At 54.0% G+C, this 26,202-nt stretch overlaps 2 protein-coding genes across 8 annotated transcripts in view; one reads left to right on the top strand and one right to left on the bottom strand.

Moving 5' to 3' along the window:
* Positions 1-9,611, bottom strand: part of LRCH4 (leucine rich repeats and calponin homology domain containing 4) — a 63,257-nt gene extending 53,646 nt beyond the window's left edge. The window contains exon 1 of one of the 2 annotated variants that reach the window (XM_053360995.1): positions 9,370-9,611. In XM_053360995.1, coding sequence (XP_053216970.1) covers positions 9,370-9,562 — 193 coding nt within the window. In that variant the 5' untranslated portion in view covers positions 9,563-9,611. The remainder of the gene's footprint in view (positions 1-9,369) is intronic. The other variant, XM_053360994.1, reaches the window with a different exon arrangement.
* A 1,812-nt stretch (positions 9,612-11,423) lies between these two features.
* FBXO24 (F-box protein 24) lies at positions 11,424-25,750 on the top strand. 6 transcript variants are annotated; one of them, XM_053361857.1, is made up of 10 exons: positions 11,424-11,751; positions 13,912-14,007; positions 14,954-15,140; positions 15,377-15,615; positions 16,613-16,874; positions 19,055-19,213; positions 20,648-20,769; positions 22,183-22,314; positions 22,737-22,907; positions 25,282-25,750. In XM_053361857.1, exons 1-10 carry the CDS (start codon positions 11,737-11,739, stop codon positions 25,609-25,611), a joined length of 1,713 nt encoding a protein of 570 aa, XP_053217832.1. In that variant the 5' UTR covers positions 11,424-11,736; the 3' UTR covers positions 25,612-25,750. The 6 variants fall into 6 exon arrangements, with proteins under 6 accessions (XP_053217832.1, XP_053217831.1, XP_053217828.1 ...); XM_053361856.1 differs by having other exon boundaries at positions 13,909-14,007; XM_053361853.1 differs by lacking the exon at positions 11,424-11,751 and adding an exon at positions 12,215-12,574 and having other exon boundaries at positions 13,909-14,007; positions 15,400-15,615.
* The last annotated feature ends 452 nt before the right edge of the window (positions 25,751-26,202 follow it).

Here is a 26,202-nt window from a genome sequence, read left to right as displayed (position 1 = left end):
AGTGCTGGACTGAGACTTGGGAGATCTGGGTTCGAATCCCCACCCAGCCCTTAAGCTCCCCGGGGACCTTGGAGCCAGTCGCAGCCTCTTCACCTCCCTTGCATTGGGGGGGGGGTGAACCATGGACTCCTTGGAGAAAAAGGAGGGATATAAATGCAATGAATAAACCAGGCTTCCTCACCCTCGGCCCTCCAGATGTTTTGGCCTACAACTCCCATGATCCCTAGCTAGCAGGACCAGTGGTCAGGGATGCTGGGAATTGCAGTCTCAAAACATCTGGAGGGCTGAGGAAGCCTTGGTTGAAGGTGCCAGGTGGACCTCCCTGGGCATCCCACAAATGGGGAGCCACTGCAGAGAAGGCCCCGTTCTCGTGAGAAGGGCCTCAGCGGATGATCTCAGGTTCCCAGTGGGTTCATATGGGGAGAGGCGGTCCTTGAGGTACTGCGGTCCTGAGCAGGCATGGCGAAACTCGGCCCTCCAGCTGTTTTGGGACTACAACTCCCATCATCCCTAGCTAACAGGACCAGTGGTGAGGGATGATGGGAACTGTAGTCTCAAAACATCTGGAGGGCCGAGGTTGAGGAAGCCTGGAATAAACTCTTCTGCTGACCTGCGTAAGGAAGCTGGAGGTGTCAGCCAGGTGGAGATGTCCAACCAACCTGGTGTCACCAGCCAACCTGGTGTCCAGAGATCTCCAGCTGGTCGCAACTGGACCTGCGCCAGTCGCAAAACACGCCTGGCTTACTTCTAACACTGACTGTGAGAGCAGGATGCTCCCCTGGGTGGGCCATTTGCCTGATCCACCGGGCCCTTCCGATTCTCTTAGGGACGGGGATGCTGTGCCTTGCTAGTTGTGTTTCCAAGTCCCATCACCACCCTGACCACTGGCCCGGGTCCAAAGGGAGATTCCAACTTCCGCTTTCCTATCCCTCCCCCTTGTTCCAGGCCCCCCCTCCCCGTTCCAGCTCTCCCAGAGGGAAACACACAGCTGCAAAAGGCCCCGAGAGCCCAGTTATTTCCGAACTTTTTCTCACGCTAGGCGTGGATTCCCGGAAGCCAAGCCGAGGGGGAAGCTCTTGGCTCCCTTCTCGGAGTCTCAGGCCCCAAGCTCCCACTCGCTCCTGGAATCAGAAGAGATTTGGGACACAGGCTGGGAATGGCTCCGCGTGGAGCCTCAGGTGAGGTGAGACGGGGGCATCTGCCTGGCACAGAAGCCCTGCAGAGACGGAGAGCCTTAGCCAGTTGGGCAGAATTTATCAGAAGGGGAAAGGAGCCCTCCACATTTTTCTTCCAACTGCCCTTGAGCAGCTTTGGAAAGCTGCTCTGGAGTGCAGATGGCTTCCTGGAACAGTCTCTCGCTGCCTGGTTTTGGAGCAAGCAGGCTCCCTTGGCCACGCAGGCAATCTGGACAGAGAATAAGGCACTGCCAAGTCCCAGGGAATGGCGGGGGGGGGGCAAGGTGGCACGGACATGAAGAGGGGGACGGAAGCCCCTGAGCCAGTTTTAACAACCTGTCTGGGAGACCCAGCCAGATGGACGGGGGATGAATTTAATAATAATAATACAGAATTACAGATTTTTCAGCATGAAAGATAATTCAGCATGAATTACCATAACAGCCCACTAGTATTTCCATGATTTGGAGGGTTTTCTTTTTTTAATTTTTTAGAAAAATAATTTCTCCCAAGGCCTCAGGGCAGCAGAACTCGAAGGTGGCTTGCTGAAAGTTGCCTGCCAGTGGCAAGTAAGAATCATCTCCAAGGAAGCAAGGCTGGACCTGGAAAACTGGACCCGGCTGGTACGGCTGGGGTGATACCTGGTTTTCAACACTGCGATATATCACCAGCTAAACATTGTGATGGGACATGGGTGGTGCTGTGGGTTAAACCACAGAGCCTAGGACTTGCCAATCAGAAGGTTGGCGGTTCGAATCCCCGCGACGGGGTGAGCTCCCGTTGCTCGGTCCCTGCTCCTGCCAACCTAGCAGTTCGAAAGCCCATCAAAGTGCAAGTAGATAAATAGGTACCACTTCGGCGGGAAGGTAAACGGCGTAAACCAGGCGCTGCTCTGGTTCGCCAGAAGCGGCTTAGTCCTGCTGGCCATATGACCCGGAAGCTGTACGCCGGCTCCCTCGGCCAGTAAAGCGAGATGAGCGCCACAACCCCAGAGTCGGCCACGAGTGGACCTAATGGTCAGGGGTCCCTTTACCTTTAAACATTGTGATTTATCAGTACAGTGGTACCTCGGGTTACATACGCTTCAAGTTACAGACTCCGCTAACCCAGAAATAGTGCTTCAGGTTAAGAACTTTGCTTCAGGATGAGAACAGAAATCGTGCTCCGGCGGCAGCAGGAGGCCCCATTAGCTAAAGTGGTGCTTCAGGTTAAGAACAGTTTCAGGTTAAGAACGGACCTCCGGAACGAATTAAGTACTTAACCCGAGGTACCACTGTACACCACAGTGTCTGAAATAAGGGTGGAGCTAAGCAGAGGCACTGGATGGCTTCACAGTTTCCCCCCCGCGTTTTGATTTTTGCATAGCACACACCCACACATCATGATTCGTGATAATATCACCAGCTCAGAAATTATGAAACCAGTTATTACGATATGGACTTCAAACTGGCTTCCGACAATATACCGCTATATCGCCCAGGACTACTGGTTGGTAGGTCTGCTATCCACCCCGCCACACAAGGGGCTGCTGATGTGGCCGTCACAACTAACGCTGGTGAGAAGACCAGTAGAGGTCTCTTTGGGGGACGGCAACATTCGTGAACTTATTTGCAAGGCTGCATTGAAACAGCCCTGCAAGATGCAGGACGGTCGGGTCCAAAGGACTCAAGTGTCGCTTTAAAAGAGTTGGAATACCTGCAAGCACATCCCACCAACCCAAACAATCCACATTGTGCTGCATGTAGGACGGCCAGGCGCCCCTGCTGCTCCCCACTTTTGTCACAGAAACATCCAAGGGATTTTTTTAAAAAAGCATAATCTCAGGCAGGCCTGGATATCAGGAGGAAAAAAACCAAAACTTTCCCAAGCAGCCCCCTGCCACACAACCCGGCTGCTGCGAAACTTGCCTCCGGAGATCACTGAGGCCTCATCTATGCAAACTCAGTGCTTCCCTTCAGAAGTCGGTCACAGGAGCAGCTTACAGCATGCTGGAAAAATGCAGGAACTCTCTTACTTTCTGCCCAGGGCATGCCAAGCTTCTCCTCCTCGTAGGAACTGGCAGCCCAGGCAGCCAGCTGGGCAACTGGCAGGCCAGCCCCTGACCCACCTCTCCCTAAACAAATAAGGGTTTTAAGGAAGCTGACTCCAGGACGAAGCAGCTCATGGACATGGAAAGAGTGCCCAGATCAGAGCCACTGCAGCCTCGGAGCATAAAGAGGCAGTCTTCTGCCACCGGCACCTGCAAATACAGGTAAAAGGTAAAGGACCCCTGACAGTTAAGTCCAGTCGGAGATGACTCTGGGGTTGTGGCGCTCATCTCGCTTTACTGGCCGAGGGAGCCGGCGTTTGTCCGCAGACAGTTTTTCCGGGTCGTGTAGCCAGCAGGACTAAGGCGCTTCTGGCGAACCAGAGCAGGGCACGGAAACGCCATTTACCTTCCCGCCGGAGCGGTACCTATTTATCTACTTGCACTTTGACGTGCTTTCGAACTGCTAGGTTGGCAGGAGCAGGGACCGAGCAACAGGAGCTCACCCCGTCATGGGGATTCGAACCGCCGACCTTCCGATTGTCAAGCCCAAGGCTCAGTGGTTTAGACCACAGCGCCACCCACATCCCGCAAATACAGGTAACCACGTTTAAAGATTGGGCTTACTCTTCTTTCTAACAGGCTAACAACACTCACGAAGCAGGAAAGGGCCCATGAGGAATGCAAACACAGGCCCAGGCATTTGCAAAACTGCCATCGATTTTGCCATGGGCCATCACAAAACCGCCCTGATCTGCAAACTTCCAGCTTTGCTGAAGGGATTGAGCCAAGCAGGCCTCATGCACCACAGCCGGTTAATCCGCAGCAAAGCAGGGTGGATGGGAGAGGAGTCTGCAACACTCCCAGTCAGTTTTTCCATGCCAGAGTCACCTCCAGCAAGATCTGTCTGCTTGTGCCAGCCGGGCCTGGCCGTGAAGCCACCTCTGCCAACCTGGTGCCCTCTGGGTGCTTTGGGATGGAAGCGCCCAGCAGCCATGGCATCATCTTGCTGCCGTGCTACCTGGGGCCGAGGGCAGATGGAGTCCAGAACCTCTGGAGGCCAGAGGTGAGAGGCAAAGGCTGCCTTTCAAGGATGCCATCAGCTCCAAGCCCAACATGAACCCTGGCAGTTCGGGCGGGGATAAAACGGCACTTTTTAGTGGACTCCCCAGGCCAAGCTGAGCAGGGCTGAAGATGAGACAGCACTCCGAGGCCCTGAGCAGCCTTGCCGTTTCATCCAGGAAGGACATCTTACATCTAGTTGCACATCACACCCCCTTGCAAATCCAGCCTTCAAATAATTATGTTCCCAATTCACATCACTTATATGAATTCTCCCTCCCTCTCTCTCCCACACACAAGTCTGTTCTGTTACACAGCGTGTCACAATTCAGATATCACACCAAACCAAGGTTAAGAAAGCTAACATACTCCCATGTGTAGTGCGATGTCCGTACTGACAAACCAAGGTTTCCAGCTGACCAGCAAACCAGAATCGGAAACCGCGGTTGGAAGGGAATTTGCAAGCCACGGTTGCTCTATGTTTGGGGGGTGAATTGACAAACCGCCCCAGCAGCTGCTGTTCCTCCTTTGGAGCACAACGCGCCTTAGAGACTGAGCAGGCAAAGCAAAAGCAAAGGGGGGGGGCCCTCCTCTTCCAACAAACCTTTTGAGATCTTTCCTAGTCTACATCTGTATTGGAACTGCTTAAATATGTTTCTGAAACGTACATCGCTTGCTGCCCTGGGTGCCTTTGGAGGAAGGGCAGCATATAAATTTAACAACAAATAGGTAAGTAATAAACTGTGACAGCCCCTGTGTGTTTGGGAGCTCAAACTCTGGTTTGGCGTGATGTATATAAACTGATTGGGACGCGGGTGGCACTGTGGATTAAACCACAGAGCCTAGGACTTGACAATCAGAAGGTCGGCGGTTCGAATCCCCGCGACGGGGTGAGCTCCCGTTGCTCGGTCCCTGCTCCTGCCAACCTAGCAGTTCGAAAGCACCCCTAAGTGCAAGTAGATAAATAGGTACCACTTCAGCGGGAAGGTAAACAGCGTTTCCGTGCGCTGCTCTGATTCACTTAGTCATGCTGGCCACATGACCCGGAAGCTGTACGCCGGCTCCCTCGGCCAGTAAAGCGAGATGAGCGCCGCAACCCCAGAGTCGGCCACGACTGGACCTAATGGTCAGGGGTCTCTTTATCTTTACCTATATAAACTGAGTCAGTACCGTAAGTGTCAAGAAGGGTGTGATCTTTTGCTGGAATCCAATAAAAAGATTATCTATATCTATACATATATGATATAGATATAGGTAGCGCCATTGACTAATCCCAGCAGGACCTGAGATGGTCCCAGCATCTCTCAGGGTTCTTTGTCCCGCCTCTCACTGGTCCCAAGCACAGCCAGGTCCAAGTTTTCACACAACCAACAAACCTGGCAGGACCCCCACAGCTCCTGCCTCTCACAATCTTGCAAACACAGACGCAAGGCTAGAATCCTGCACGCAATTGGCTTTTTTATTTGTATGACTAGAGTTCTACTCCACCTTTTCTCCAAGCAATTCAAGGAGGCATAAACATTTCTCCATTTTTATCTTCACAACCACCCTGTGAGGTGGGTCAGGCTGAGAGTGGGACTGGCCCACGGTTGCCCAGTGGGCTTTATGGCCCTGTGGGATTTTAACCCTGGTCTCCCCCAAGTTCTGGATTAATGTTTGACCACCACATCAGGCTGGCTGAACTCAGTGTGCAGGCATTGCAGAGGGTTGGACTGGATGACCCTCGGTGTCCCTTCCAACTCTGCAATTCTGTGACTCTATGACATGGACAGGATTTTGCAATAAACTGCAGAGGAAAGAAAGATTAGGAGGGCTGCAAAAGAGGCATTCACATCCCCAAAAAACCTCAGAGGCAACTTGCTCCGGTTCTGCACCACCACTTCCCCATGACCTAATTCAGAAGGGGTGGAAGAGGGCATGCTGCTCAAGTGTTTCTTCCCACCACAGGGACAGAAGTCATTACCTCACGCCATCTGTGCTGAACAAAAGAGGAAGCGCCCCCTGACACAGCGGCGCCATCCTTGCCCACTGGAACTCCCTGCCACTAGACCCAGCGATGGGAAGCAGCTTGGCTGGAGCCCAAAGAGGGCTAAACAAATTCGTAAGAAGAGACCGCTAGATCTGGCCAGTGGGGGGCCATCTTAGTCCAGCATCCTGTACACCTGTGGGATACCCAAAAGCTGCAACTCTCCCCTCCTGCGGTTTCCAGAAAGTGGAATTTGAAAGCAACTTGAGGAAGAAATCTGTCTCTGGGTCACTTAGCACACAGAAGAGGCTTCTACCTGCACATCTCTGGCTCGTGGGCTTCCGGGAACCATTTGGCCGGCTGCTGAGGGAAACAGATCCTTCACCTTGGAGGGGTTGGGGAATGAAAGCAGGGATATTTCCCAGCAGCTAACTGGCACTGTGGGTTAAACCACAGAGCCTAGGGCTTGCCGATCAGAAGGTCGGCGGTTCGAATCCCCGCGACGGGGTGAGCTCCCATTGCTCGGTCCCTGCTCCTGCCAACCTGGCAGTTCAAAAGCACGTCAAAAGTGCAAGTAGATAAACAGGTACCGCTCTGGCGGGAAGGTAAACGGCGTTTCCGTGCGCTGCTCTGGTTCGCCAGAAGCGGCTTAGTCATGCTGGCCACATGACCCAGAAGCTGTACGCCGGCTCCCTTGGCCAGTAAAGCGAGATGAGCGCTGCAACCCCAGAGTCGGCCATGACGGGACCTAATGGTCAAGGGTCCCTTTACCTTTTTAACTTCACACCGGACAACAACGCTAGCCCTGGAAATCATTTCAGCAGCCAGCCAGCTAGCCAGGGAGGCTGCGAGAGCAAAACACGCTGCACAGCCTCTGCTGACTCACCTCTTCCAAGGGGGAGGGAGCTATTTTTCCCTCCCCCACAGCCCACCCCCAGCCCTCCTGCCCACCAAGCAGCACTTGCGCCAAGCGAGGGTGCGGGTGGCAGGGATTTGCGGGTGACAGGAGGCCTCCCGCACTCCAAATGGCAGAAGCGTTGCTGGGGGGGGGGAGGAAGAGTGGGAGAGAAGTAGTCAGCCATCGACAGCACATTTGCAGAACGGCTGCATGAGGAAGCTATGCAAAGCGGCACAGGAAGAGAGAGCGAGGCTGGCGCATGCAAAGGAAGGCTCACCGTCTTGACCCTCCCCCCGCAGGCTGTCACTGCCACAAGTGTCACACGCTAGAAACCAGAAGACCCCCCCCCCAACTTGGCTGAAGCAGTTGCTGACGCCACCGCCACCTTCGTCCCCAAAAAACAAGAGACCAGAAAAACATTATTAACTCATGGTGTGTTCCTTGTAGAAAAAGTAGGGATTCGGCTGAAGACACCCTGCTTTGTAAGCTGACTTTGAAATGCTCGACGGCAAGGTGGATGCCAAGGCTTCCTGCTTAGGAATGGCAGCAAAGGGCAGGAAGGGTCTTTTCTTTCTCCCACCCCCCATATTGCAAAGATCTGCCAAGCAAGGGCCGGGCTTCCGCAAGAACCAGAGATTCTCCGGAGATACCATCAGATACGCCCATTTCCTTCACCAGAAAGAGACAGAAAAACCTCGCCCTCAAGGTGAAGGAAGTCGCCTGCCTTGGCAGGCACACTCAAACGCACTCGCTAAAAAGTCTTTCTACTAAGTGCTAAGGCAGGAACAGGGGGCTGTGGCCCTGAGATGATGGCGCACTACAACTTTCGGCATCATCTGTCACCCACACTGCCAGAGGCAGAAGGGAGCCAGGGTCCTACGTGTGGAGGGCTACAATTTCCTCCATCCCCGGGATAGAATCATGGAGTTGCAAGGGACCCTCAAAGGTCCTCTAGCCCAACCCGCTGCAAGGCAGGAATCTCAACTCAGGCATCCAGCCCAACCCCGCACTATTGCCAGTCCTGGAAGCTACAGTTCCCAGAAGCTGCCACTTGACTTTGGGCACCTTGGTGCCCCTATTATTTCAGCTGTAGTGACCCTCTTGTTTTATGGGGTGGGAATTTTTCATGGGCAGAGTTCAGGTCTGGAGAAAAGTGATGGACGGCACATTGAAGGCAGGCTCCCAGCTCCCCTCAGCTTGGAGGCGCCATTTCAGCCCTTGCAGGGCCTCTTCACTCACACACAGGCGTGCGGAAGAGATGGGGTCTCCTGCCCACAGGAGCTGGGCATCTTCTCCGCGTGCAAGATTCTGCCACATCGCTCAACAACCACCCCAAACACCACTTGGCGTTCCAAAACGCAGCTGCAACCTAAGTGGAGGACAAGGGAAAGCCTTTGGAACTCCCCGACACAAGAGTGCCATTTGAGTATCACCAGGAGAAGGGCGGGGAAATCTTGATACTGAAAGAGCAGCGGAGTTGATGCGAGGACAAGATCCAAAAGCACGCCAGGGTTCAGCTGGCCTCATCAAGTGACTGGACCGGGGCAGGAGGGCCCAAATCCGACTCCTTGCCTAGCCCATTCTCACCTTGGCCTACCTTGCAGAGAAGTTGTGTGAATAAAGAGGAGGCGCTGGGGAATCTGGATCTAGAAGCCCCCTTGGGGGGCAGTCAATCCCTCTCAGCCCAGCGTAGCGCACAAGGTTGTTGTGGGGATTAAATGAGGGCAAAACCTGGGTTCGAATCCTCCACGCAGCACCTATGAAGCTGCCTGGGTGACCCTGGGTGCCAGTGCCTGCCTCTCAGCCTAAGGTTCTCAACCTGTGGGTCCCCAGATGTTGTGGGACTACAACTCCCATCATCCCTGCTAGCTAGGGGTGATGGGAGTTGTAGTCCAACCACATCTGGGGACCCACAGGTTGAGAAAGGCTGGAACCTACCTCGCAGGGTTGTTGTGGGGGGGACGACTAAATTACCATGGGGAGGAACCATGCACAGAACTTGGAGGGGGGGGGAAGATGCAATACCAGCACAATGCAATCAATCGATAATCTCGAAAGTGGGTGTTTGGGGAGGGCGTGGCCAAAAGAGGGGCGTGGCCAGAAAGATGAAGACCCCTAAGGGAGGGGGGAGCTTCTCCACCTGTGGGCGTGGCCAAGGGTTGGTTGCTGGGAAACGAGGTGGGAAAGGGGAGGGGCCAAGGGGCGGGGTCAAAGGGGAGGTGGGCGTGGCCGGTCTGCTCACCCGCCTGCGTGGTGTCGCTGAGGTCCCAGCGCCGGGCTGCTCCTCCGGGGAAGTGTCTGAGGCGCCGCCCGGCCAGGCTCAGGCTGCCCGAAGCCGCCGCTTCCTCCAAGGCCCGCTCGGGCCCAGGGAGCGGGCCGGGCCAGGAGGGGGAGGGCGGGGGCAGCGCGTCGGCCCCGCCCTCGCCCGCCGCCATCCCGCAGGCTCCGCTGTGCTCGCTGAGGCAGCCGCTGGCCGACTGAGAGCTCGCGGGCAGGAGCGGCGAGACCCCAGCCAAAGGGGGCGGGACCTGAGGAGCCGCCTCGGCCTATGAGGAGCCGGCCACGCGGGGAGCCGCCAATCGCGGCGCGTCGGGCGGGGCGCAGCCGAAGCAGGCAACCAATGGCGTGGAAACGGGCCGTCGGGTTCTTCCTCCTTTCGCTCCAATCAAGGGCGCGGGCGGAGGAAGAAGTGAGGGGGCGGCTGTTGGCCAATGAGAGATCCGTGAAGGGCGCTGACTACCGCTTCGGCCAATCCCTTACCAAGGAGGCGGTTCCTAAGGTCACCACCCCCGGACCGAAAGCCCTCCGTGATTTTGCTTCGCGCCTGCCTCAGCCAATGGGATTCATAGAGGCAGGGCGTGAAACTATTGACCAATCATTGAGCAAGCAACGTGAGTCCGGGCTTATCACAGCGCTCGGAAGGCGAGAGAGAGAAGGGCGACCAATCAGGAAAGTGGCCACGCCCACCCATACTTTTGGCGCCAACGGTTGAAAGACAGGCGGCGTGAGGTGACTGAGGCGGGGCAGGTCCTTTGACGGCCTTGGGGGGTAGGAAGAGGACGAAGAGTGGCAGCGAGGCGGACCAATCAGCAATGTCCCTCTGGGAGGGTGGGTGCTGGGAGTCTGAGGGAATAAGACGGAGGCCAATCAGGTTCAGTCTCACCTCAGGAGAGGCGGGCACTAAAAGTTGGAATGGCAACGCAACTAACGAATCTGCACTAGGAAAAGGCGGGACGCGTTCTGACTGGCAGGCCGTTCTCCCAACGGGGTGGGGAGGAGAAGAAGGGCGGGAAGCCCTCAGTGAATTATGGCGTGTCTCCCTTCTCTGGGCATGTGCAGAGTGCCTCCCTGTCCAAGCCCGCGCTTGAATGATGTGAGGAAAGGGAGGCGCATCTAACAGCCCAACTCCTTTGAAGTCTAGAAGGAAAGGCCTCTGGGCATGTGCAGAGTGTTGATGAACCTCAATGCAGCTGGGGGGCATTCTCAGATTTATTTTAATGCATTTCAACGAGCATTTCAACACACACACACACACACACACACATATATATGCGCTGCTTCATTCTGAATCTGGGACCCTGAGGCAGTTTTCAGAACCGTGTGCCCTGGCTTGAGGCCGCCTTGGCCAAGGTGGCGCCCGCCAGGCCCTTGGGACTACAACTCCCACCAGCCAGGGATGGGGTGGCTGGGAGTTGTAGTCCCAAAGAGCAGAGCGTGCCTTGTGCCCAGGAGAGGGGCTCCCAGGCAGCCCAGCAAGGAGACCCACCTTCATCTTTCGTTTATCAGATGCCCAGAAGGAAGGAGGGATGCCTGGCTGGGCGAAGATGCAGCCAGCCAGCCAGATATGGGGACGGAGGCCCAGAGGAAGGGGCTGCCAAGATCCAGCCCCTGGTTTTCCAACCCTGGAAAGCTGAGGTTTGCAACAGGGAGCCCGTTCCTCAGCCGGTGTTTTTCTCTGCGTTAAAAGCGACTTTAATAGCATCTTATTGTTTCCTGCTTTTTCTTGCTTGCAGGCAGGTTGGGACGGCGGCCTTCGCAAACGCAGGATCAGGCCCAAGTGGGGGCAGATATGGCCAGCATCCTGTTCAACCAGATGCCTCAATGGGGAAGCCCCTGAGCAGGATTCGAACGCAAGACAAGCCCTCTCTCCTGCAGTTCTCAGCAGCTGGTGTTCAGAAGTGCCTGGCCATCCTGGCTAGTAGCCATTGAGAGGCCTCTCCTCCCATGGGAGGAAGGAAGCTCAGACCATACTGGACCTCAGCAGGTAGAAAGAGAAAGGCAAGGAAACCTTCCGTAACCAGGTGCCCACTGGATATTTTGCAGGAAAACCCACGCACCGGCTGAGTTGCTGAAGGGCTGCAGTTGTGACACCTGCCGGTGAAAGGAGGCGTTGGGGAAGTGGAGGACAGAGCGGACTCTAGTGGGCCAAGGGCCTGGATGCCTGCCTTCTCTGGAATTGAGAGTGGAGACATGTGGGTTATTAGAACTAGGGGGCAAGATCTAGAATTCCCGAGTCCTCTGGAAGAGTAGGCTAGAAGCTCTTGACGCCAAGGTGCGCTCGGAGGGTGGAACAGCCAGCTGGCAGCATCAAACTTTGCATTTAGCCGCAATGTGTGTTTCCATGGTACGTTTAATCACTTTGGGCAGCTGTAAAAAATGGGCATTACTTAAGGCAGCCTTCCTCCAACCTAGTGCCCTCCAGACATTTTTGGACTACAATCCCCAACACCTCAGATGACTCAATCGTACGGTGGTGGGGCTCTTGGGAGTTGTAGTTCGAAACACCCAGAATGCACCAGGCGTTGGGGGAAGGCTGGCCCAGCCCTTCCAATACCTCTACCTAGTCCTTCTACTCTCAGAATAAGTGGAATCAGAAGAAACTACAAGAGTAAAGTGAAACATTTCCCCTATATGCATTCAGAAGCCACTGACAACACCTCTCTTGGGTATCAGCTGGTTCTGGATGTTGCAAATGGAAAGTAGGAGAAAGGACAGAACTGATACTGACCAATCCACCCTTTGTCACTCACCCCTTTCTGGGTGCATCGACGAAGCATCTCATTTAACATATATTAACGAGAGATGTCGCTATGACTCCAAGGAGAGACAGTACCGGCCTTAACCCCCATAACTCACTGCCCCTTAGCAGAGGAGCAGAACAGACTGTGGAGTGCTGGTACAAATCAGAGCTGTTAGCACGATCCCGGCCCTTCGGTGCACGCCTTGCCTGGTCTTTAATCCCAGGACCCGGTGGTACCTAGTGCACAGGTCATAAAGACAGTCCCAGATAGGTGCTGATGTCACAGTGCCCCAGTTACCAGGGGAACCCCTGTCTCTGTGAAGCCATCAGGACGGCCATTATCACATAGTGCCATGTCCCCCGGGGTGATTCACCTTGTGGGCAGAGGCATTCATAAGCCTTGGCCATGCTGGGCCCAGCAACAAGGGTGGGTCTGAGAGCTCACACCCACCGCGCAAGCGATGGCTGGGCGGGCAGACATGAGCGACAGGCGCATCGTCCGAAAATTCAGAAGGAGAAAGCTCCAGCGCTTCTCCCACATCTCTAGCATTGAGGAACCGCTTGGAGTGAGCATGCTATATTTTGGCTGCAGGGCAGGGCAGACACCTGTGTGGGGATTTTTCCAAGAGTGGGAGGAGGAGGAAATGGTTCAGCGGAGCGGGGAGCTTTTCCCTTTCAGTTGACAGAATTGGGGATGCTGCTGCTTCCATTGCTTGATTGCACATGCAAATTAATTTAAAATAAACTGTCTAGCCAAATCGGTAACCAAGCTACACAATATTTTCTTCAAACTTGGAGAAATCCGCACAAGCTGACTACTTTGACAAGTCAGCGCTGTGACTCACCACGTTCTGAAAAATCTTTGAAAAGTGGGTTGGAAAGGATTTGTCACACAAAAAAACCCCTAAAAAACTTCAACCCAGAAGAGTATTGTGGCAATTAATTACGGCATAAGCTTTCATGGACTACTACAGAGTGCAAGTCACACTCTGGTCATGCCTGTGTGCCCAAGTCCAGGTTCAACGCAGCAAAGCAACTGCACGAAAACTTTGTGTTGCTTTTGCTATGTGAAAGAAGTGTCACATATGCTGTTTCTAATGGGACAAAATAGCTTTTCAGCATCAAATGTGCAATTATCTTCAAGGGAGGGAGAAAAATCCCAGGTAGATGTCCATTTCTAACGCAGGGTCCTGATGCCTCCTGGTGTGCAACCAGGGAAATGCACTTGCAAGACTGCCCGCTATCTCTCAAGGCATGGCTGCTAACGTTCTTATTCCATCCGCAAGGCAGATATAAATTATTATGAGACTGGTTTCACCTTGGTTGAATGAATCATGGTTTCATGAATCATGAATCATGGTTTCCCTTAAAGTGGTTCCCTTAAATCATGGTTTTAGGCCGGTGCTGAGAATGCTTTGGCAGAGATTGTGAGTCAGCCCGCTCTTGGAACGCAATACAAGATATGACAGAGGAAGCCCCTGGACCAGACAGAAGCTTGTCACTCTTTTCTGTGGGTGCGACAGCCAGAAATTCAACTGGGGGAGACATTTTTCTGACACTATGTCCATATAGTGATGGGGAAGCTACACCTTGTGGAATTCTGCTGTGCAGTTTTTAAAGGCAAGGGATTCCTAGGGATATCAAAACTTGATGCCCAGCACTTTTCGGCTTTGAAACTAAGCCCTGAAAGAGGAAAAAAGAGATTCCTCCTGGCTGCTCACACCCTTGCCTCCCTCTCCATCCTCCTTCTCCTCCCCTCAGCAGCCCAAGAAGAAGCGGCGCAGCTCATCCACTGAGGCCACAGAAGACAAGAAGGGCAGAGGAGATTCCATCTCTATCCAGGTCTTCCCTCCAGAACTGGTGAGTGAGGCTGCCTGGCTGTGGTTTAGAAGGTGGGGACAGCAAGATCATAAAAAGAGCCTGCTGGATCAGGCCAATGGCCCACCTGGTCCAGCATCATGTTCTCACAGTGGCCAACCAGATGGCCTTTATGAGAAACCCGCTAGCTGGACCTAAGCACAAGAGCAACTCTTCCCCTCCTGCAACCCTATCTGCCCGCAGACCAGAGTGGTGCATGTTCTGGTTATCTCCTGCTTGGACTTCTGTAATGTGCTCTATGTGGGGCTACCTTTGAAGGTGACCCGGAAACTACAACTAATCCAGAATGCGGCAGCCAGACTGGTGACTGGGAGTGGCCGCCGGGACCACATAACACCGGTTCTGAGAGATCTGCATTGGCTCCCAGTACGTTTCCGAGCACAATTCAAAGTGTTGGTGCTGACCTTTAAAGCCCTAAACGGCCTCAGTCCAGTAGACCTGAAGGAGCATCTCCCCCCCATCATTCTACCCGGACACTGAGGTCCAGCGCCGAGGGTCTTCTGGCGGTTCCCTCACTGTGAGAAGCCAAGTTACAGGGAACCCAGCAGAGGGCCTTCTCTGTAGTGGCGCCCGCCCTGTGGAACGCCCTCCCACCAGGTGTCAAAGAGAAGAAGAACTACCAGACTTTTAGACGACATCTGGCAGCCCTGTTTAGGGAAGCTTTTAACGTTTGAGGCATTACTGTATTTTAATATTGTGTTGGAAGCTACCCAGAGTGGCTGGGAAAGCCCAGCCAGATGAGCAGGGTATAAATAATAAACTATTATTATTATAAATTATTATTTCCAGCAACTGGAATTTGGAAGCATCGCTGTCTCCGACTGTGGAGGCAGGGCAGAGCGAACAGCACACTAGTTCAGCGAAGTGTTTGTGTGTGTGTGAGACCCTCCCTGCGCTCAACTTGACTTGAGTCCCTCCTTCTCTCCAGCTGTACTACATTATCTCCTTCCTGCCTGTCAAGGATGTGGTGGCTCTGGGCCAGACCTGCCGGTACTTCTATGAGGTGTGCGACAGTGAGGGGGTCTGGCAGAGGATCTGCCGCCGCCTTTCTCCTCGCCTGCGGGACGAGAACTCTGGTGGCAGCCGGCCGTGGAAGAGATCAGCTATCCTCAACTGTCAGTATACCTCAGTGGTGAAGCAGAGGGGGAGGAGGAAGGGGTGTGTTTTTTTTGCTGTATGAGAAAAAGTTCTGCATCTGCCTGGGCTGGGGGCAGCTGAAGAGGGCTGGCCGATCCCGCAAAAGGGGATCCCACCCTGCCCCCATTCCCCAGGGAAGGGAGCGGTGTAGCTGTGGCAGCTCCTTCAGACAGACCCACTCCCTCTGCCCCTGGGGGGTCTCTCTGTCCCGCAGACACCAAGGGCTTGTACTTCCAGATGTTCAGCGGCCGCCGGCACTTTGTCAGCAAGACGGTTGCCCCGCTGCTCTCGCACGGCTACCGGAAGTTCTTGCCCACCAAGGACCACGTCTTCATCCTGGACTACAACGGCACCCTCTTCTTCCTCAAGAACGCCCTGGTCTCCTCCACCATGGGCCACATCCAGTGGCGCCGCGCCTGTCGCTACATGGTGCTCTGCCGCAGTGCCAAGGACGTAGGTGCCCGGGAGAGGAGAGGAACGTTGCGGTGTGGGGGCGGGCTGCCTGTCCCCACTGCTTCCCAGAGGCTGGAGCAGGGCAGGACGTGCCAGAGCAATGGCCTGGCATTGGAGCTGTGGGCAGAATGCAGTCCCGGTTGAGAGGGAGGGAGAGAAAGGAGACAGGCAGCCTAGGTCAGCTTCAGTTATTGATGCCTGGATGCCTGCCTTGTACAGCTGCTTGAAGAAGTGGCGCTGATCCTCTGGCCCCATGCCCCGTACCCATCTTAGAGGGAGCTGCAGTGGGTGGGGTTAATGCTACACTGGAGGAAGACAAAGGTGCCATCTTCCTTGAAGGAGACGGGCCAATAAAATTAAATCATGAAAAGGTCGAGGTGTTATGTTTTCGAGTCCAGGAGGTCCATAGCATGGGGTGCTCCTGGACCCAAGTCTGTCACTGAAGGCTCAGGTGGCTAGGAGAGCCAGTGTGGTATAGTGGTTAGGAGCAGTAGACTCGTAATCTGGTGAACCAGGTTCGCTTCCCCACTCTTCCACCTGCAGCTGCTGGGTGACCTTGGGCCAGTCACACTTCTCTGAAGTCTCTCAGCCTCACTCACCTCACAGAGTGTTTCTTGTGGGGGAGGAAGGGAAAGGAGAATGTGAGCCGCTTTGAGACTCCTTCGGGTAGTGATAAAGCGGGATATCAAATCCAAACTCCTCCTCCTCTTCTTCTTCTTCTTCTTCTTTGATGTGAGTTCCACACTCTGGACACTTCCATACCCTTTAGTACCTCCCTTTAGGGAAAGGCGTCAGACAGTCCTGTGGCTCCCTAGTTTCTTTCACCAGAAGCTGGTTGCCCCAGGGCTCTTTTTGAGAGAGGAGGGTCTTCTCTGCCACCCCTGAGTGCACAGGGACTTCTTCTCCCTCTAGATCCCTGATCAGTTCCTGCAGCATCCCAGGGTCTCCAGCCTCCTGACCCTGAGTGCCTCCTCCCTCCTCCTTCTTCTGCCTGCAGTTTGCCACGGACCCCCGGAGCGACACTGTGTACCGCAAGTACCTGTACGTGCTGGCCACCCGCGAACAGCCGGTTACGGCAGCCGTGGGGCGCAGCGAGGGCTCCAGCCCAGCCGGCAGCGGGCGCCTCTGCGACTGCGTGGAGGTCTACCTGCAATCCAGCGGGCAGCGGGTGTTCAAGATGACCTTCCACTTCTCCATGAAGTTCAAGCAGATTGTGCTGGTGGGGCAGGAGACGGAGAGGTCCCTCTTGCTTCTGACAGGTGAGCCCCTCTCCTTAGAGACAGGAACAGCAAAGCAGGTCATGTGGCAAGAGTGGCTGCGGAGGGGGGGGGGAGGAGAGAGAGTATAAACACAGCAAAATAGAATAATAGATGCCAAATAAAACAATACAGAAGTAGAGTAAAAGGGGATATCTGGAGCCAAATGTATAGAGACAGAAATCCATACCAAAAACCAAACGTAATGAATTAATATTGCAAAGTTCCAAGTAACACAAATGGGTTTACATTCTCTGGTACCTTATAACTCCAGTACATTAGACTCCATTTCTCAATGAATATATCATATTGTTGTCTACCCTCTCTGGTTCTTACCATGTACATACAGTTGTACCTTTCTTTTCGAACACCTTGCGACTCAAACGTTTTGGCTCCTGAACGCCACAAACTTGGAAGTGAGTGTTCCAGTTTGCGAACGTTTTTTGCAAGCCGAACGTCCGACGTGGCTTCCATGGCTTCCGCTTGAGTGCAGGAAGCTCCTGCAGCCAATCGAAAGCTGCACCTTGGTTTTCGGAAATCGAACGGACTGTCACATGGAAGAGGAGCAAGCTTGTTTTTCTCCTGCTCTGGAGGGGAGGACTCGAACCCATGGCTTCAAGTTGCAAGGAAGGAGATTCTGACTAAACATCAGGAAGAACTTTCTGACAGTAAAAGCCGTTCAGCAGTGCAACAGATTCCCTCAGAAGGTGGCAGGCTCTCCTTCCTTGGAGGTTTTTTAGCAGAGGTTGGATGGCCATCTGTCTTGGGTGCTTTACCTGAGAATCCTGCACTGCAGGGGGTTGGGCTAGATGACCCTCAGGGTCATCTGTGGATGGGCTTGATGAAGTGATGCTGTTTTCCCAATGTCTGGTTTAAAGTCGCTTAGCAGGAGTCTTAAACCTGGAGTCCTGGAGAGAAGATGGAGGACCACATTAAAGCCACGTTCCACTAAATACACTGCTGGAAATGCAACAAGGACCTTCTTAACATGCTGGGCATGTTTAGCCTGGAGAAGAGGAGGTTAAGGGGTGATATGATAGCCATGTTCAAATATATAAAAGGATGTCACATAGAGGAGGAGAAAGGTTGTTTTCTGCTGCTCCAGAGAAGCGGACACGGAGCAATGGATCCAAACTACAAGAAAGAAGATTCCACCTAAACATTAGGAAGAACTTCCTGACAGTAAGAGCTGTTTGACAGTGGAATTTGCTGCCAAGGAGTGTGGTGGAGTCTCCTTCTTTGGAGGTCTTTAAGCAGAGGCTTGACAACCATATGTCAGGAGTGCTCTGATGGTGTTTCCTGCTTGGCAGGGGGTTGGACTCGATGGCCCTTGTGGTCTCTTCCAACTCTAGGATTCTATGATTCATCCCTGTCCCTAGTGCAGCAATCAGAAATAGCTTTGGAAGCCATAAGGGCAGTGAAACATTAAATGCAAAACAAGGAAGCCGTTTTGCTCTAGGCTCTGGCCTAGTTAGTCGTAAATAAACGATCAATACACTTCTGTACTGGAGACCCTGAGATGCCCTCCATCGAATTACCGAACCTGCTCCTCCCCTTGTGGGGAAAGGGGTGAATACAGAGTGTATGCACAGGGCATGTGCAACAAGGCAGGCCTACAGTCACCCTGACCTGGTCCCTCGTGCTGTGCTCCTTTAATAAATAAAATAATAATAATAATATTTATATTCTGCCCTCCCCAGCTGAAGTCGGGCTCAGAGCGGCTAACAACAATAAAAGTAACACAGCATTCTAAAATCAATTCATTCTAAAATCAATTCAAAATCAAATTAATGGCAACCATTGGGCTAGAGTTCTATGATTACAGAAGGAGAGAGGGGGTCAGACTGTGCCTTGGCCAAAGGCCTGGTGGAACAGCTCCGTCTTGCAGGCCCTGTGGAAAGATGTCAAGTCCCGCAGGGCCCTAGTCTCTTGTGGCAGAGCGTTCCACCAGATCGGAGCCACGGCCGAAAAAGCCCTGGCTCTGGTTGAGGCCAGCCTAACCTCTCTGTGGCCCGGGACCTCCAAGATGTTTTTGTTTGAAGACCGTAAGGTCCTCCGTGGGACATACCAGGAGAGGCGGTCCCGTAGGCACGAGGGTCCTAGGCCGCATAGGGCTTTGCGCGTGTGGAGGGAAGTGAATTCCACAGTCACTTTTTGTGGGGTGTTTTGTTTCCCCCCCACAGAGGAAGGGAAGATCTACAGTTTGGTGGTGAACGAGACCCAGCTGGACCAGCCGCGCTCCTACACTGTGCAGCTGGCTCTGCGCAAAGTCTCCAAGTGCCTCCCTCACATCTCTGTCCGCAACATGCACTCCAACCAGAGCAGCGCCGTCTACCTCACAGGTAAGCAGAAGGTGCCCTCCAGCCAGGCCAGTCTCTGCCCAGAGGCTGCCACAACCAATAGGGTCCAGAAACCAAGCCTTCTTATTATTATTTATTACTTATGGCGAACGGTTGAGGGACCTGGGCATGTTTCACCTGGAGAGGACAAGAACCGAGAGCGGACAGGAGAGCTGCCTTCGGGTATCTGAAGCGTTGTCACACAGAAGACGGAGCAAGCTTGTTTTCTGCTGCTCCGGAGCGAAGGACCTGGGCCAACAGATCCCAACATGACAAGAAAGGAAATTCCAACTATTGAAGCTATTTGACAGTGGGGCAGGTTGCCTTGGAGCTGGGTGGACTCTCCTTCCCTGGAGTTTTTTAAGCAGAGGTTGGGTGGCTTCCTGTCAGGGATTCTTGAGCTGCAATTCCCGCATTGCAGGGGAGTTGGACTAGACGACCCTACAGTGGGCTGTGCATGCTCCTCAACCTTGCGCCACTGCTGTCACTATTGGCCATTCCTTTGTCTTCATGAAGAGGCCAGGGATCACACATGGCAATGTGGTCTGCCCCCGAGAGGGCGTGCAGGTGATATCAGGAAGCCCAAACTGAGCTGAGAGAAGGCTGAGAAGTGGGGTTTTGGGGGGGGTGTTAGGTGGAATCAGGGTTGCGGGTGGCGCTGTGGGTTAAACCACAGAGCCTAGGACTTGCTGATCAGAAGGTCGGTGGTTCGAAGCCCCGTGATGGGGTGAGCTCCCGTTGCTCAGTCCCTGCTCCTGCCAACCTAGCAGTTCGAAAGCACAAAGTGCAAGTAGATAAATAGGTACCACTCCGGCGGGGAGGTAAACGGCATTTCCGTGCGCTGCTCTGGTTCGCCAGAAGCGGCTTAGTCCTGCTGGCCACATGACCCGGAAGCTGTACGCCGGCTCCCTCGGCCAATAAAGCGAGATGAGCTCCGCAACCCCAGAGTTGGCCACGATTGGACCTAATGGTCAGGGGTCCCTTTACCTTTACCTAGGTGGAACCACCTGAGGTGCAAGCGGAAGGAACCAGTGGTGGGGAGGCTTTGGTTGGAGAAGGAGGGAGGCCTTACCAGCTATTTCCAGTAGCCCCTATTTCACCCTGAGAAGGGGAAGCTGCATCAGAGGCAGCTTAGGAGAAGGACCATGGATGAGAGTGGGAGAAGGCAGCAGTGGAGTGGTGGGGTGATAAGAGCCAAGTCTCCCTGAGTAAGTGGGGCTTAAGAGGAGAGTAGCAGGAGGGCGCCGTCCTGAAAGCCAGGAGCAGGAGCTTGAACCCAGGGCAAAATGCCACGGGCAGCCACTGCAGTGGGGAGCCCTCCACCCACACAACCCCAACCTCCTTGCCTGGGATAGTTGAGTTCTGCTCTGGGGGAGCCCTTCTGCCTCTGTGCAGGGCCAGGGTTTGGCCAGCAACGATCTTGCATCTCCTCCACAGACGAGGGCACCGTCTACTTTGAGGTCCACTCGCCCGGTGTTTACCGCGACCTCTTTGGCACCCTCCATGCATTCGACCCGCTGGATCAGCAGATGCCCCTGGCTCTCTCCCTCCCGGCTAAGGTAACCCAGAGGTGGGGCTCTCTCCTGCTCCCCGCCCTCCCCTCTTCCACCAGGGGAGGACTTACTCGTCTTCTTCTTCTTCTTCTTAGTGACTTAACAACCATCCAAACAGACAGACAGAAAAAAAGCCCACCTAGATTCAGTTGCACGCCACCCTAATCTCTGAGCGGTGCGATATTCCAGGGGTTCCCAGTGCTTACCCAGGGTCTGTGTTTCCTTTTGGAAACGAGGCACAGCGGAGACTTTAGGATATATGGTTTATTTAGAAAATGGGTGGCGCTGTGGGTAAAAGACTCAGCGCCTAGGGCTTGCCGATCGAAAGGTCGGCGGTTCGAATCCCCGTGGCGGGGTGCGCTCCCGCTGCTCGGTCCCAGCGCCTGCCAACCTAGCAGTTCGAAAGCACCCCCGGGTGCAAGTAGATAAATAGGGACCGCTTACTGGCGGGAAGGTAAACGGCGTTTCTGTGTGCTGCGCTGGCTCACCAGATGCAGCTTTGTCACGCTGGCCACGTGACCCGGAAGTGTCTCCGGACAGCGCTGGCCCCCGGCCTCTTGAGTGAGATGGGCGCACAACCCCAGAGTCTGTCAAGACTGGCCCGTACGGGCAGGGGTACCTTTACCTTTACCTTTACCTTTATATGAACCTACGATGGAGGGGTTCACAGCAAGAGGGTCTTGTAGCCAATGACATTGGATTCAAGCAGACATCAGGCCTTGATCTCAAAAGCTGCTCTGACTTGCCTGCTTGCTGCTTTGTCTCTCTGCCACATGACTCTGGCCCTTCTCTACACTTCCCACATTGCTTCTCACCGCTCTCCACTAAGCTCTGGTTTCATCTGCTGAGGGAGAGGGGCCTCACCCATTTGCCAGCTCAAAGGGACTCCTTTCAATCCTTTTGTTCTCTTAATGGCCCATCGCCCAGGCAGTCCCTCAACACAGGAGGAGAGCCTGGCTCAATTAGCTGTTAGCACATGCTGGATCAAGTAATTAGAAGTGTCTGGCATGCGGCTTAACACCCCAGGTCTTAAAGGAGTCTGACACCAACAAACAAATCTTCACCTGGTGCCAAAAGGTTGCTGGAAACCACAGAAGGAGAAAGTGTTATTGTGCTCAGGTCCTGATTGCGGGTTTCCCATTGAAGCATCTGGTTGGCCACTGTGAGAACAGGAGGCTGGATTAGGCAGGCCAATGGTCTGATGCAGCAGGCCCTTCTTAGGCTCCCAGGGAGAGGGAAATGCACTCTGCATGTGCTCAGGAGCACGGATTGATGAATACCATGTGTTTCAAGGAGCACTGGTGACAAGATTCAGGCTGAATATGATGGGAGTCCTACTTGAGATTAAGCCTCGTGTCCTTGCTCAGGCCTTAAGTGTGGGTCAGACTCTCTCCCTTCCCCTCTCCCGCTTTGTGGCAGGTCCTCAGCTGTGCCCTTGGCTACAACCACCTGGGGCTAGTGGACGAGTTTGGGCGGATCTTCATGCAAGGAAATAACCGCTATGGCCAGCTCGGCACAGGCGACAAGATAGACCGCGGGGAGCCTGCCCAGGTGAGAGGGGAGCAGACCATCCTTCCTGGGGTGGGGGTGGGGACCCTCAGAGCTCCAGGAAGCATCTGAGCCCTTGCAATGTCCTCATGGCCATTACTAATTTGGGTCACCTGACATTTTGGTCTGGGCAGAACCACCTTTATGGGCCGTGTCAAACTCAAATCAGGCATTGTGACACAGAGTAGAAAAGGCTTGAGTCCCCTTCATGGGAGGTTTCTGGCGACCACTTGCCAGGGATTGTCTAGCTGGGATTCCTGCACTGCAAGGAGTTGGGCTAGATAGCACTTGGGGGTCTCTACAATTCTGTGGTTCTACGCCCATTTCACCTGAGCCTCTGCCAGCAACAGGAAACCTCCCTCCAGCAATCATGATGGCTGTGAATCCTCAGCCATGCTCTGATACTGCTGTGCTCCCTGTTGCAGGTGCATTACCTCAAGTGCCCCATCGACCTCTGCTGTGGCCTCAACCACACGCTGGTGCTGAGCCAGAGCGGGGACTTCAGCAAGGACCTGATGGGCTGCGGCTGCGGAGCTGGAGGGCGCCTGCCCGGGTGGCCCAAAGGCAGCGCCTCTTTCGTCCGGCTGCACACCAAGGTGAGGGGGAAGGAGGTGGGATGAGGCCAAAGCGTGGGAAGTCAGGACCTGGGAGGTGGGCTGGGTGGGCTGCATAGCCCGTGGGTTTCTGCTGTGAAGTCTAGTCATTCCTGGCCATCTCTCCTGCCCACTTCCTGTGTTATCCTCCAATCTTTTCTCCGTAAGTGGGTATTTTAGTGCGGCAGCACCTACACTCTGGAACTCCCTGCCTCTTGACATCACTGTGCCGAGAACATTTTTGTTTAGACAAGCCCACCCAGACATGTAGAATGCCAGTTGATTTGCAGGATCCACAAAACTGCTTCAAAACCCTGAGTGTGGTTTTATCTCCTAATCCTCAGCGTCAGGGCTGGAGGGAGGGAGGGTCCTAACATACTCATGCCATCCTCCTGATTGTGTGCTGCCTCCTGGACACTGTCCCCAACCCCTAGGTGGCTTTAAAAGACAAATCCATGGTGGAGGAGGAGAAGCCCTATGCGGCCTAGGACCCTCGTGTCTACGGGACCGCCTCTCCTGGTATGCCCCGCGGAAGACCTTAAGGTCCAGAAATGACAACATTTTGGAGGTCCCTAGCCTCAAGGAGGTTAGATTGGTCTCAACTAGGGCCAGGGCCTTTTCAGTACTGGCCCCGACTTGGTGGAACACTCTGTCACAAGAGACCAGGGCCCTGCGGGACTTGACATCTTTCTGCAGGGCCTGCAAGACAGAGCTCTTCCGCCTGGCCTTTGGTGTGGACTCGGTCCGACCCTTATGTTTCCCTCCCCTTACGGTCTTGATTTATCGGCTACTTTTAAAATAAGGCTGCCTTTTAAATTGCATTTTAACCTGTATTTTAAACCCCCCCCTCTTTTCCCCCTATTATGTTTTTACTGTGATTTTATTGGTGTTAGCCGCCCTGAGCCTGGCTCTGGCCGGGGAGGGCGGGGTATAAATTAAAATTATTATTATTATTATTATTATTATTATTATTATTATTATTATTCAGTGGATGTAGCCTACCTTGATTTCAGCAAGGCATTTGACAAGGTGCCCCATGATATTCTTGTAAAGAAGCTGGTAAAATGCGACCTTGACTATGCTACCACTCAGTGGATTTGTAACTGGCTGACTGACCGAACCCAAAGGGTGCTCATCAATGGTTCCTCTTCATCCTGGAGAAGAGTGACTAGTGGGGTGCCACAGGGTTCTGTCTTGGGCCCGGTCTTATTCAACATCTTTATCAACAACTTGGATGATGGACTCAAGGGCATCCTGATCAAATTTGCAGATGACACCAAACTGGGAGGGGTGGCTAACACCCCAGAGGACAGGATCACACTTCAAAACGACCTTGACAGATTAGAGAACTGGGCCGAAACAAACAAGATGAATTTTAACAGGGAGAAATGTAAAGTATTGCACTTGGGCAAAAAAAATGAGAGGCACAAATACAAGATGGGTGACACCTGGCTCGAGAGCAGTACATGTGAAAAGGATCTAGGAGTCTTGGTTGACCACAAACTTGACATGAGCCAACAGTGTGACGCGGCAGCTAAAAAAGCCAATGCAATTCTGGGCTGCATCAATAGGAGTATAGCATCTAGATCAAGGGAAGTAATAGTGCCACTGTATTCTGCTCTGGTCAGACCTCACCTGGAGTACTGTGTCCAGTTCTGGGCACCACAGTTCAAGAAGGACACTGACAAACTGGAACGTGTCCAGAGAAGGGCAACCAAAATGGTCAAAGGCCTGGAAACGATGCCTTATGAGGAACGGCTAAGGGAGCTGGGCATGTTTAGCCTGGAGAAAAGGAGGTTAAGGGGTGATATGATAGCCATGTTCAAATATATAAAAGGATGTCACATAGAGGAGGGAGAAAGGTTGTTTTCTGCTGCTCCAGAGAAGCGGACACGGAGCAATGGATCCAAACTGCAGGAAAGAAGATTCCACCTAAACATTAGGAAGAACTTCCTGACAGTAAGAGCTGTTCGACAGTGGAATTTGCTGCCAAGGAGTGTGGTGGAGTCTCCTTCTTTGGAGGTCTTTAAGCAGAGGCTTGACAACCATATGTCAGGAGTGCTCTGATGGTGTTTCCTGCTTGGCAGGGGGTTGGACTCGATGGCCCTTGTGGTCTCTTCCAACTCTATGATTCTATGATTCTATTAAGGCTCCTAGAAAGGAGGGCTATTTGTTCTGCCTCTGCAGTCAGAGGCAGCCATGCCTTTGAATTCCAGTTGCTGGAAACCCCAGGAGGGGAGAGGGCTCTTGGGTTCGGATCCTGCTTGCTCATTTCCCACAGGCCTTCGGTTGGCCGCAGTGAGAACAGGACACGGGCCTAGATGAACCATTGGCCTGGTGCGGCAGGGCTCTCCTTACATCTGTCTCCCCCTCTCAGGTGCCGCCCTGCGCCCGCCGCATCTGCTCCACCCGCGAGTGCCTCTACATGCTGTCCAGCCACGACATTGAGGAGGTCCCCGCCTACCGCGAGCTGCCGGCCAGCAAGGCAGGGGTGGCGCCGAGCGACATGGAGGCCATGGCCGCCCGGGCGTGCGAAGAGTACCTGAGCCAGCTGCACAAGTGCCCGACGCTGGAGGGGCGGATGGCCAAGATGAAGGAAGCCGTCGGCAGCATGCCCCTCATGACCTTCCAGAAGGACTTCTTCTGGGAGGCTCTGGACATGATCCAGCGGGCGGCAGAAATCCAGGAAGCCCCTGCGCCCAGCTAGCTGTCGCCGGCCGCGGCTCCCTCTCACCCCGCCCCTCCTGTCACCCCACCCCACCCGTTAGACGCATCATGGATCATGATTAACCGATAGAGAAGACTTCAGACTGAACAATTGGGCGTAAATAAAGCACAAGACCTAACGCAGCCTCCCCTGGACCGTGCTGGGGTAAGTGATGAAATGGCGGGGCTGGGGCGTCCTTGGAGGAGCCTGGAAGGGGCGGCACGCGATGCGCGGGTGCAGAGGTGCGCATTGCCGACGTCATAAGGTTCTCCAAACTGTGGTGCTCACCTCATAAAGGGTAGGGCTGGGAAAGCTTCGGGAAAGGGCAACTCGCCTGGGAGGAAGGGTTGCGGCGTTTGGGATTTTTGAGTTTGGAGGAAGAGGCGACATGATAGAAGTTTTGAGTGGCATGGAGAAAGCAGGTGGGCAGAGCTGGAGGCAGTGATGCTTCTGAGGACCAGTTTTTTGCTGGAAACCACAGGAGGGGAGAGCGTTGCTCTTGCGCTCGAATCCTGCTTCCCATAAGGGGCATCTGTTTGGCCACTGTGAGGACAGGAGGCTGGACTAGATGGGCCCACTTTGGCCTGATCC

Source organism: Podarcis raffonei, chromosome 13 (genome assembly GCF_027172205.1).
Source record: "Podarcis raffonei isolate rPodRaf1 chromosome 13, rPodRaf1.pri, whole genome shotgun sequence".
In the NCBI taxonomy this organism is placed as follows: domain Eukaryota; kingdom Metazoa; phylum Chordata; class Lepidosauria; order Squamata; family Lacertidae; genus Podarcis; species Podarcis raffonei.
The sequence above is the reverse complement of the archived record's forward strand: the minus strand, read 5'-3'. Positions and strand labels throughout refer to the sequence as shown.

Bases quoted from the DNA above. Each gene is read 5' to 3' on its own strand.
- FBXO24 (XM_053361851.1), top strand. From the start codon at position 12,609: ATGGCTGGGCGGGCAGACATGAGCGACAGGCGCATCGTCCGAAAATTC. The intron at 16,875-19,054 runs GTGAGCCCCTCT...TCCCCCCCACAG, and splicing joins GTCCCTCTTGCTTCTGACAG to AGGAAGGGAAGATCTACAGT. The intron at 22,908-25,281 runs GTGAGGGGGAAG...TCCCCCTCTCAG, and splicing joins TCGTCCGGCTGCACACCAAG to GTGCCGCCCTGCGCCCGCCG.